The sequence below is a fragment of the Uranotaenia lowii genome, chromosome 3 (genome assembly GCF_029784155.1).
Source record: "Uranotaenia lowii strain MFRU-FL chromosome 3, ASM2978415v1, whole genome shotgun sequence".
Lineage (NCBI taxonomy): Eukaryota > Metazoa > Arthropoda > Insecta > Diptera > Culicidae > Uranotaenia > Uranotaenia lowii.
The window spans coordinates 244,344,501-244,357,239 of NC_073693.1; the positions used below are offsets into that span (position 1 = coordinate 244,344,501).

The 12,739-nt window shown below is 35.1% G+C and overlaps 3 protein-coding genes across 4 annotated transcripts in view; 1 reads left to right on the forward strand and 2 right to left on the reverse strand.

Moving 5' to 3' along the window:
• LOC129755737 (3'-5' ssDNA/RNA exonuclease TatD-like) overlaps nucleotides 1-12,570 on the reverse strand; it is a 64,395-nt gene extending 51,825 nt beyond the window's left edge. Inside the window, exon 1 of the mRNA XM_055752362.1 lies at nucleotides 10,849-12,570. Coding sequence (XP_055608337.1) covers nucleotides 10,849-10,987 — 139 coding nt within the window. The 5' untranslated portion in view covers nucleotides 10,988-12,570. The remainder of the gene's footprint in view (nucleotides 1-10,848) is intronic.
• LOC129755736 (uncharacterized) overlaps nucleotides 1-12,739 on the forward strand; it is a 52,995-nt gene that overhangs the window by 33,199 nt on the left and 7,057 nt on the right. The gene's annotated exons all lie outside the window — the stretch shown is intronic.
• LOC129755744 (uncharacterized) lies at nucleotides 596-2,505 on the reverse strand. Of its 2 annotated transcripts, none has more exons than XM_055752372.1 (4): nucleotides 2,156-2,505; nucleotides 1,567-1,683; nucleotides 1,145-1,224; nucleotides 596-1,082 (listed from the first exon to the last, which is right to left on the reverse strand). In XM_055752372.1, exons 2-4 carry the CDS (start codon nucleotides 1,588-1,590, stop codon nucleotides 818-820), a joined length of 369 nt encoding a protein of 122 aa, XP_055608347.1. In that variant the 5' UTR covers nucleotides 1,591-1,683; nucleotides 2,156-2,505; the 3' UTR covers nucleotides 596-817. The 2 variants fall into 2 exon arrangements, with proteins under 2 accessions (XP_055608347.1, XP_055608348.1); XM_055752373.1 differs by lacking the exon at nucleotides 2,156-2,505 and adding an exon at nucleotides 1,776-1,850.

Below are 12,739 nucleotides of genomic sequence, written 5' to 3' on the forward strand. Positions count from 1 at the left end.
TTGCTTCTTCAATCCCTTTGGGCGTTCGTTGCCATTTCAGATTTTTATTTAGTTCGAAAGAACTATGCACACTTAGAAAAATCCGCGTAGATTTACGTGTTATAGCATGGGTAGAAGGGAATCGGGCACTTACGTGTGATAATACATTTGAATCCTTGTAAATTTTCTTTCCATAAGCAGTATTGTCACACTAAAAACTGGCCTTCCTACTACCCATGTTATTACATGTAATTTTTCATTCGGGTCCAATGTTATTATTTATAGTAGATTTACATGTCGAACCCCACAAAGATGCCACAAGCTCCACAAAAATACACGTAGATTTACATGCAATAACATGGGTAGAAGGGAGTCGGGTATTTACGAGTGATGAAACAGTTCATTTCATGTAAATTACCTTCAAATCAGCAGTATTACCACACGCAAAAACCCAATAACTTTCTACCCTTGTCATCGCATGTAAATTTTCGTTTGAGTCCAACAATATTGTTTACAGTAGCTTTACATGTACAACAAAATGTTTGGGGGAATTAGAATTCTCATTAAATTAAAAAAACATTAGTATTTGTCAATTTTAAGAGCTTTATTAACCATAAAATGCCTTCACGAAAGCAAAAAAGGTGCAAAACTCTCACTCAAACACAAAACACAGCAACTTGAGCCTAATACTGATTTTTCCATTAACCTGTGGCTAAGAGAATCTTTTTCTTTACTTATATCAATTTACATATTAAAATCCATGCATCCATGAAAACTGCTTTCATCAAACTATTGAACACCGAAACGAGAACGCAAGCAAACTCCCGACCAAATTCAATTATTGGTAACCGCGGCCTGATGCAGCCAGCAGCATCACTAAGCCTAAAAAACTTCGTTTCGCAGAAAACATTTCTTTCTGCAAAATCCGTTTTCTTCTGCAACATGAAAAATTCATGGTAGCTTGACGATTTGCTTCATATCCGGATCTTAAAATAACACCTCCGAGCTCAATCGGAAAGCTGGCTATAAACAAACAGTTTAGAATAACTTCTTCTAAAACTAATGGTGATGTGATGTCCTCATCATTCGATTCTGCAGGCAGTCTAAAAGAAAAATAACACTATACTGAAACGTGAGCGTCTTGATGAAAAAATTGTTATCTTACCGTGGTTTCAGCATCGTTCCTGTGAGTTGTTCTCCGGCGGTCAGTTCGATATCTAGAGAATCGTCCACAATTTGTTGCATCTATAAAATGAATTTAATTATAAATTGAACACAATTTCAAATCTGTGAGTGAATTCAGTAGGGAACACTAGGAAATAAGTATAAGCATGATACGGTATTTAAAAACAAACTTTTAATGTTGAATAAAAGACAAACACATCTTGAGAGACACTAAAATATTAGGTATGCAACAAAAATTATTGAATTATTATTATTATTAATTTAATTTAGGACATTTTACCAACTTTTGGCATTCGTGTCCGAAATAATTATTGAATATTTTTTATCAACTCACTTGAGGTTCTCTATAAATACGATTACAATTCTTTACTGATCTACTTAGTCTCGATCGATGACACTTACCTCATTTCCCTCTTCGACAATCATCGTTGTGCATTTTTTTCAAACCCTTGTTAAAGCGGCAATGTGAACCAATATCTTCTCAGAATCCGGGTTACTGATGTCCTATGAAGCATAAATCTGAAAATAAAATTTGATGTATAGCCGGTCATTCCGCTTCATTATTTAAAAAAATCATACTCGAAAATCAAAATTTCTATTAAAATACCTACATTTTTCTTCTTTTTACTATTTTCTTTGGTAAGAATTGGTAACAAAACCAACCAATTTAAAATAGTTTTTAAATGATAACAAAATATCTTGGCACTGAACTCAACAAAATTTTGTATAAACAATCTCATCGAAAAAGTAAACATCACTGAAAATTACGAATATCCAAACTTGAGAAGTTTGACCTCCTGTTTGAAGAAAGCAATCAATTTGATTTAAAATATGTTTTGTTATCATCGATTTTTTTGCAATTGTAGTCACGTTTATCTTTTCAACGAAATAAAGATTTGAAAATATACTTAAAACGAACGGTGATGCCTCTCTTTCCAATTCATTACTAAAAATTCATTCAAAACAAAACGGAATGATTGGTAAGTGATACCTTTAATTGAGTTTGCGACCATTTGTAAACCAATAATAGTTGAGTAAACGCAACCAAAAATTAAGAACGGTGATTGATCGTGTCCAGATTTTCAGCGCACCTTTCTGATTGCCAGCTTTACTGATTTCCCAATTTGCATGTTGTTCTCAAATCTGAAAATGTGTTTATTGCATGCTTAAAAAATTCAAAGTGGGTCCAATTATTATTTTGGTTTTAATTTATGATAAATAAGCAATTTTTTTTATAAGCAGTGAATAAAGAAAATAATGAATTATAGATAAGTGTTTATAACAATATTATAAAAGGTTTAATAAACTCTCGTTGACATCCTTCAATTTATCTTCGCGAAATCTCCTGGCATCTCTGGCAGAGCCGAAAAATAGAAAAATCAAGGTGGTTAGAAACGATTAGAAAAAAGTGTTTCTAACAGAGTTGCCAGGTGTCCTGATAAATCAGGATTTGTCCTGATTTTCGAGAGACGGTCTTAAAATGTACTGAATTGCCATGATTTTTTTTAAATATATATATAAACTGTTATTGAATTTATAGCATAATCATCAGAATATCGAATATGTCTGTAAAAATATAGTTTTATCGATAAAAATCTTAGGTTCACGTGATTTTTGAATGGTGTTTTTTCATATAAGGGACCATTCAAATATTACGTAACGCGTTAAGGGGGGTTTAGCAGTTTGTTACGGTTTGTGAATTTTTGATAGAAAATCTGATAAGAACGTGTTACGTAGTGGGGTGAGGGGGATGAAAACGACCGAAAATTGTGTTACGTAATATTTGAACGGCCCCTAAACTGCAGGCCAGGTAATATTTTTCTCCCTCTGTTGCATTAATTAGGGCGTCTACACTATGTTTATTTCGCCTTTATTTGAAAAATTAATATTTTTTTTTGTTCATGGTACCTGATTTTTGACAATACTACCTGGCATTCCTGGTATCTAAAAACCTTGCACAAAAAGTAGGTCAGAAGCAAATTATATAGAAGACTTAGGTCTGCCATACAACTGTTTATGATCGAGAAGCCTGAACAAACAGTAAATGAATGGCTACGCATTCAGTAACTGTTTCTTGTGTCCAGGAATGAAAAAAAATTCAAATTTCCACCTAACTATTAAAAATGTCTATGGATTTCTATATAATAGTAAGGGGAAACATTTCAATCCCAAGTAACAATTCAAGTTTTATTGTACTTGAAGGTGTTTATAAAATAATCTGAGTGACTTAGGACTCTCAAATATTAATAAAAATTGATGGCCCATGTTCCACTCAAATTTAAAAAAAAAAATTAGAGAACAAACAGAATGAATGAATCACAAAAAATATTTTAGATGAAAATTTCTTATTATTTGAATATTAAAGTAATCAGTAGCATTCTTTGAAATAATTTGTGTGACGGTTTGTCGAATCATATTCAAAAGCTTTCAATATTCCAACCACGCGACAGTTTTTTTTTTAAATCTAATAATAAAGAAAATTTGATTTTCGGAAAACAGTTTTTTCAATTTCAGTTGTGTAAATGAGCGTATGATTTGTCGCAGAATTTTAACGCACATGCACAAAATGCTCAATCCGCATAAGCGCTCAAAACATCAAAATGCTTTTATGAACACCGTATAACTTTTACTATATTTTGAAAAGCAGTTTTTATCAAGACACTCTTATTTTTGAAATCTTACATACATTTCTGTGGAATATTCCATATGCTGCATGCTAATACGTATACAGGCAACGTTGTGTTATACCTATTATCTAGCTATCCTGACCTCTCCCTACATTTGACTTCAACCCTACGACCCAACCTGTAACGCATTCGTCCTTTTTAGAATTCATTTCAATTTTTCAATTTGTTTTAATTTTGTTGAACTAAAATGTATTTACGAGTTTTTTTTTTTTAATATTGCGGTTTTCGCAAAACCATGGAGAATGAATTGGTCAGGTCGCACATTAAAGAGTGGTGAGTTTTGAATCGGTTGTTTAATGTGTTTATAAATTAAAATATGTAAATATAATCTAACACAGGATAAAAAAACGATGCAGAACTGAAGAAGAAAAACCAAAACAGAAATGATACAGGTATGGATTCTTTTTAATTTTATAATAACAACTAGCTACTATCAGTTTCTACTGATAGTAGCTAGTTATCGAGCCAAAATTTGGTTTTCCTCACAACAACAGGTTCATAAATTCTCAAAAAAGTAGGTAGATATTTCTATCTGTGAACAAAAATATTCATTACCTTTTTTTAATATTCTGCTCACTGTACAAATCAGCTTGGATTGAGCTCCTCTAACGTTTCCAAACAATTCCTTTTTATAATTCATACTAATGCTGATGAACTGACTGACATTCATAATCTTAATAAACACCGTGAACGATCATAGTTCTGCACAGTTAAGGATTTTTTAAATGTTTACCTTACAATGAATTTACACAATTTACAGTCGTGAATCTTTTGTGACACTTTCTTTCACTTTTTTTATATTTAACTTTCATATTCTTGGTGTAGGTAATAACCGGATCTTTCCAAAACTAACCTGTTTCTTTGGTGTGCAGACTATTCCAACGTACGGAAGCAGTTCTGGCGGGCTACAGAGCCGCCCCAGCTGGGGGAACTACGCGCTACTTTACTCAACTCACTGTCAGTCGAGCGAGTACGGGCGAGCGAATGGGTCAGTAAAGCCGCACGTAGTTCCCCTGGCTGGGGGCGGTATTTTGGTCCGCCGGAACTGCTTCCGAACGTTGGACTAGTCTGCACAGTCGGAACTGAAGGATTGCGAACGAAAACGATGAACAAAAATGCGCTGAGTTTGGGACTGCGACGAATTAGGGCCGATAACAATGGAAAAATTGTCTTATTTCCCCTAGACTAAACACGCATTTACCATTCCATAACATATCTTTAAAATAGAAGGCACACAGTGCACTTTTTAACAACTTTTCTATCCACAATCACTAAGGAAACTTTTTCACCACTTGATTCAATTACAAATGGACGAAATGTCGAATGACTTAAGGATTTACAAGTGAATGGACATGCAATGACCTGTAAAATCGGATTATGCTAAATTGCATATAAATTTACTTGTTATTATGTGTGATGATATTTGTTTCACCATATGTCCGGTATGAATCATGGAATATTACATGATTTTTCTGGAAATTCTGAAAAGATGCAGAAAAATGTAAATTCACGTGTAATGTAGCAATACATTTGTTTAACTGTGTAGATTTACATTACACAATGAAACAGAATGTGAACGGAGATTTACATGAACAAGCTTTATAATTACATGAAAACACCCGATTCTTTTCTACCCATGCTCTTACACGTAATGTTACATGGGTTTTTTGAACTGTGAATATTTGTTTATGTTTTTTACATGTCTTTCCAAGCAATTTTTGTTTTAGATTCCAAAAACTCAAAATTCCGTGCAATGTAACATTACATTTTTTTTTCTGTGTGGTTTACTATTTTCTTTTGCTTCTTGGAAAATAGACAACACCCAAGAAGATCAGTACCATCGACAGAATCCGAATATTTGATATCGAAAGAACCTTTTTCGATACAAACTTTGCGTATGTTGTCAATGTATGGCCGTGGATTCATTAGCTGTAACATGTATTGTGTAACTACAAATTTAGTTTCGAAAAAATCCGTTGCTTGCATAGATACTGCATCAACACAGTCTTGTGCATTTTTAACTGCAGATTCCAAATTTCCGAAAGATAACACGTTGCTTTCGCATTGCTCTTTCGACACTGGCGTGAAAACTATCAGCCGCCATGAAAGTATGAGCCGGCTCAAAGTATTTCAGTTCGATAGATCTGAGATTTACCTCTGCACTGTTAATCAGCAGAACAAGATGTTAGAAAAATATCCAATTCTTATTCTGACTGGAACAGTTGTCTAGCCAAAATATTATTTTTTCCATGTTGCTGTGTTTTAAAATGATTTTGTGAAAACAGCTAACAATGTCGTTACCACTTCGACCAGCCACAGATTCCGGCCAAATGCATGCGTCGACTGCGAAAACTTTGGAATACAATCCTACTGGAGCAAATGTTTCATTGAAGGTCAGTATTCTTTGTGAAAACATAACTGTTTTCAGTCCATCCAATCGTGGAATCTGTATCACCTGAAATATGGATGAATGAATGAGTAAGATTATGGATGATATAAATCAATCGCTTACTTTTTGAAGGTCAACGGCCATCACCAAATGGTTCAATTTTACCGCTCCGCCGTCTTTTTGGTACTCCGCCCTTGCTTTTCCATATCGCTGTTGATGGATCATGAATTTGGAACATATTTCACAATCGGAATTGCATTCACATGTTTCTCCGAGTACCTTAAGATGTTCTGTTTTTTCTATGCACATCTCACATTCTTCGTGGCCCAATTTAACAAACGAAATGTTCAATCTTTTAAGCTCACGAGAATAAAATGCGTAGCTAACATTAGTTTTGTTTAAGTCCAAAAAATGTTGATACATAGCTCGCTGTGTAAGATCGGACGGAAGCTACAATCTGTTGGGCGCATGCTCTCGGCGATAGTTGGAGACTGTTGGATGGAAATCCAGAATATGCTTTTTTACCATTTCCGACAGACTCTGGTTCCTAACATGCTTTCCTCGATTATCGGAAACCGGTCGATCGTTGACATCCAGGCAGCGATATATAATATTGCTAAAACAAAATGTTATATATTTTTTTAATTAAAACAAATTTTCAAACACTTACCCACAGTTTTCGCGATATCCAAACGTATTTAAAAAGAACTTCCGGCATACTGGACTGGGACTGGAACTTGCAGTTGGAAGGGTGAAGCTGTAAGAGAGCTTTTTCTTCACTTCCGGTTTGGACTTGTAATTTCGTCTTCTTTTTGGTTCCGCATAATGAGCATATTTTCGGATAAAGTTTTTTTTGTCCTTCGTTATCCAAGCTCCAGAATGTGTTATTTATATTAACACGATCATCCCGGCTAATATGATTATTGCAATGCTTCCGGCATCCGCAGGAATCAACAATTAATGGATGTGCATTTTTGCGCTTCCGCGCAGATTCTTCCTTGCTCAATTCGGATTCGTTCGGATCATCTTCGAACTTGGATAAACATGATGAATAACATGAGAAACGTTCCGATCCTATTGTGATTTCCGCGTCATTGAATCCGAGGAAATCTTCATCACTGTCACTTGACTCCGAACCGTAAACCTTCAGCAACGATAATGCACTCATCTTATCAACAGTTTTTATTGCTTAATTATAGTTTTTCACCAGACACTTTAAAAATCTTTTCATTCAACGCACAATAACAAAGAGCTCGTGTGACAGTTTTTCCATAGAAACCAAAGTACACACGCTCATATTCTACGCAAAAGTGTCACACGAAGCGTTTTTGACGATTATTTTCTGCTATAAGGGAAAAAAATAAAAAGCAAGCATAGATTTCATTGTAAATTGACCAATTTCAAAAAACAACATTCATTAAAGGTGCGGAAGAGCCGGAAATCAGAAAAAATGATCAAAATTTCAATCACGTTTTTCTCGCTTGCTCGTTTATCCCCATGGGACAATCTTGCTTAGAAGGGCAGTATAAGTATGAAAAAAACGCGCTAATATCTTCTATTACTTGCTAATATTATGTTCAAACGAAATAATAATATGTTCAAACGGAATAAATGAGATTAAAAAATCTGAACATGGTAAATTTCATAAATAAACATTTTCTTCCGTACAAATTCATAAGACTTTAAGAATTTTTCATAAAATTATTTAAAGTTTCCTTTATTGAAACTTCCACCTGAGCGAATTGAGCGGAATTTGTTCGGAATGAACAAAAAAAACCTATTAAACAGTTTTTCACCAATAATGTTGGTCCTTATTAATCGATTTTTCTTTCAATTTCAGTGTTTTAAAGCTTAAATTATAACAATATTTCATCTGAGGAAACGCATTTCAATTAGAGGTATCATAAAACAGTTATTAAGCTTCAAAACAGGTTTATAACCCATCAGAAGCTTATTTTTGAAACTCAATATGTTTTATTTACCATAACCCTTATCGAAATGGGACCTTGGGATATAAACTGTTTGCATAACGAAAGCTTTGTGAATGACTATAATGAAAACGAATCTCCCAATATGGTTTTCAGAAATTGGTGCAAAACTGGGTGTTCATGTTTTTTCCAAGAAAAATTTATCATAACTCCTTACAAATTTTAGGCTCATTGCGCCATATATTTCCGTGGTCCGATCCCCCAAATATAGCACTGGACTTTGTGTAAGGCCTGGGATCTATTTTAGCTTTTCATTAGTCGGCTGATTTAGGCATTCTAGTGTCCATTAGCTAACTTTTAATAGGTCGCAGGATTTTGAAATTATCATTTATTTTTCCTTTCCTTTGCAATTAAATATTGAAAAGATTCACAAACATATTTCAACGCTTTTACAAATAAATATATCTTAGCATAAGTTTTTTTTTTAAAATAATATTCACATCATCGCCCAAATAAATTTCGAATAAAATCAATGTGGGCAGTGTTGCAAACCTGATCTGTTTATATGAGCCATTTAGATTCAATTCCCTTAATTTTTTGGGTATAAATGGATCGTTTTTATCACCAAATCACATTATTTGTTGAGTTTTTGAGCAGTTCTAGAAAATAAAGCATTAATTTTAAGATTATATGTTGATTTATTTCATGTAGCTGACCACAAAATGTCGTGACGTCACAACGCTTTGCAAAACCCTGCTTAAAAAATGGCGCGTTATGACGTCACGAAACTGAGTCGCTTTAAAATATACAGTACCGTTCATAATTGTATAGAAATTGGAAGCAAGCGCACTGTCACTGTCACCGTCACACAACTTTTTACTCTGATGATATTTTTAGATCAAATTTTTTGCGTTAGATAGATCAACTATCACACTATTATAACACAAAATTTGAGCTTTCTGGAGTTTGTGTGGCCTGAGAAACAGTAATTCTACGAAAATCGGACTTTTTGGACTTTTCTCATTCAAACTGCAATATCTCTGAAACTACGCTACATTTTTTATTGAAATTTTACACAGTGATTGTTGAAATATGGAGCTAGCATGTCTGATGTTTTCGAAAAGTTTTATTGATGAGATTGAAATGAACCTTGAAATGCGATTTCTATAGAATTTTGGACGATTCATGAGAACAATATCGTTTCCTCCACCAATCAGGCAAAAATGTCTGGCAAAAGCAATGAAGAAAAGAAAAAATGGAATAAATGATCCATTTATGTTTTGAAATCAGAATCTCGCGATATTGTTGTGATTTTTCGGTTTAAATAGATTTACTGGTTGTTAAACAGAGAATATGATTTTCCTATGGAAACATTCGTCCAAAATTGTATAGAAATCGCATTTCAAGGTTCATGCCTGAAATATTGCACCTCGCGTAACTTTTGATCTCATCAATAGAACTTTTCAAAAACTTCAGACATGCTGGCTTTATATTTCAACAATCACTCTGCAAAATTTCAATAAAAAATGTAGCGTAGTTTCAGAGATATTGCAGTTTGAATGAGAAAAGTTCAAAAAGTCCGATTTCCGTAGAATTACTTTTTCTCAGGCCACACAAACTCCAGAAAGCACAAATTTAGTGTTATAACAGTGTGATAGTTGATCTATCTGACGCAAAAAATTTGATCAAAAAATATCATCAGAGTAAAAAGTTATGGAAGTTCAAAGTCAAAGTGACAGTGCGCTTGCTAATGTAACGATACTTTTCTGAAATTTTTAAAAAAAAAATTGAAAAAAAGGCCCGTTGTGACGTCACGATTTCTTTTGCTTATATTTTGAACGAATTGAATTCTGAACTTAGGGGTATATTTTTTTTTCAATGTACGATATGAACTGTAAAATCTACAAACAATATACCAAAAAATTGTTTTGCAAACGTTGTGACGTCACGCTGGAATGGGTCAATAGAATAGTTTTTTCGATAACTGAAACTAGTAAATTGCTTTGTCTTTGTCTCACAGGATCAAAACTGATGATAAGAATTTAGCTTGGAGCGATCATAAACAAAGAAAACTTAACTAATCGATCAATGTTGTTTTTATTATGTTATTTTAAAGCTATATAAAGTAAGAACAGAGCCAGTCTATCGAAAAATTTCTGGTCAGTAAATTTTATTGTTTCCCATCAAGATAGTTTACGAGAGTATTCTAAGGAATTTGTTCTATTGTGGTTCAATTAACCACGGCTACAAATCAAGCGTGGCATTGTGAGAGGTCCGCTCAGCTTAGCAGTTAAGTTTATGCATCATACTTTATGCATCAATTTTCGTTTAACCGTAGAAATTGCTGCTGTATAAATGTATGAATTGCTTACTACAAAAGCTGTATGAGCTTCTATCGACTATCTCAGTTTCCAAAATTATTCAAAACGTCTTTTCTTGCTACAACTGACGTTTCAACTTTTCTGTTCACTTTTTCAAGGAATCGAATAAAATTTATTAGGAAACTCAGTTTCGCTACACGAAATTTGTACTGCTCGATAATGATAAGAAAGTTCTGCATTCGCCTTGTATTCCAACAAAAAAAAACAAAAATGAGTAATTTACAGAGGTGGCTTCGCAGCACCTGCTGTTTAAATTACAGAGCTAAGAATGGTGCATGTACATGTAGATAGGTACTCACCAGAATCTTTCGCCCGCTGTATCACCGAGTCCAGGTCACGGATGTACTTTTTGTTGGTCAAATTGGCGCCGACATCGACCACGATAAGGTTCTCGTAGCAGTGCTTCATCTCGTCCATCTCGTTGTTGTGATCTGCCATTATTATTTATATGTACGTTGTTCGTATGCGAACCGGTGCCCCAGACAAGGCAGGCAACAAACAAGAGGAATCCCGAGAGAACCACCACGTGAAACGAAGAAGGGTTTGTGTTGTTTTGAGCGCGCGTTGTTTCTCCAAGCCGCAGCAGTAGAACGTGTGTGAGTTCCGCGCGAGAACAGCAGCGTTTAGTGCAAAATATATTTTTCGCGTAAAACGATTCGCGTTCAGTGAATGTGGCCAAAATCGCTGGGTACCTCCACTAACTAGCCGTCAGTCGTTGATGCCACAATACCACAAGTGTGAGTCGTGTGTTTACTTTTGCGTTATTTTTTTTATTTCGTCGTCGATAATTCACTTATTACTTTTGCGCATTCGCCCATTTATTGTGGTGGGTAGGAACTTTTTCTTTTCCTTTGGTTTCGTTATTTTTTCTGCCTGATTGTGTCGAGAGTTGTCAGCGGCTTACATGTAGCTCTCAAGTATTGGACGACGTTCTTGCACCAGGAGCGATTTTGTTTCCCTGCTTTATTTTTTGGCTTTCGATCGTTGCACTTATACACGCAACATATTTCCCTCCGTATCGGTTCGCGAAAAAAATTATATTTTGTGCTGTGCGCGTTTTGCGGATGGACCGCCGTTTTTTTGAAATTGTAATAACTCGATTTTTTTTCCTGGTTTCAAGGCAACACACTTGTTTCGCGGTCGTTGAATGGGGCTGAACTCACAAGATTGACTTGCGCGGGGGAGGACCAAGGTTTAGTTTAAAAAATATCAACGTTATTCAAATATTCATCAGGTTATTCGCAATCCTTCTAACTAGTTTGAAAATCCCCTAAAAAACGCACCTAAATTAACTGTTAACTAGAGATTTATCGTTTAGTTCGTACCGTCAGGGTATGGAAAAGTAATTCAATTTTGGGTTTCGTTGTAGAGTTGCTCTACGGTGTCGAGTATTTTAAATAGAACTAATTTTCATGAACAAAACGACGACATCGACGACGCAGGCAGCTTTTTTGATGACCAAGGATGATGGTGATGATATTGATATTCCAGAGCGCTACTAAATCCGCAGTTTACTACTACTACACAACCACTCGTTAGAACGCCTTTCTAAGTGAGCACCACAGAACACAGCATCGCAGATGGTAATCTTAATTTTATCCAGGCCAAATTTCGCACCTCGGTCGTCTGAGATCAAAACGTTCAAGAAGGAATTATCTTCTGTATAAAATCGAGGGGTAAGCTACTTGCGCATTCTAAGCATATCTAAGCCAATGTGATAAAAACTGATTGACTACTCCGTAGACATTCACTGATTCATGGACCATTAGGCCTATTCTTGGATCATTCCAACTTGAGCTATTACACTTTAACAATTATTTTGACCATCTTCCTGGTGCCGAAGGGTTTAACTGATAATAATGTTGGTTGAGTGGTTTCTTGGTTGGTTGTTGGTATTACGCGATCTAATCACTAATTGTCGTCGTTGCTCGTAGCCACTGAACTGCGTTGGTTGAATGCTAGCAGTGGTTCGGTCTGGTCTAGCTCTGCTCCGCGTCGGAATTCAACTGAGCCAATCGGTCGACCTGCGGCTGTCGGAGAGAACACCCAAAACCATAGACTAGCTCTGCCTAGTGACGCACACATCTACAAAATAAGCGAAACATATTTCTACCCATCGGTATTTCTGCCATGGTAGTGCTCGTCTCTACAGATGTTTACGCTTACCTGTTGTTAATGCTCCTGCTCTCC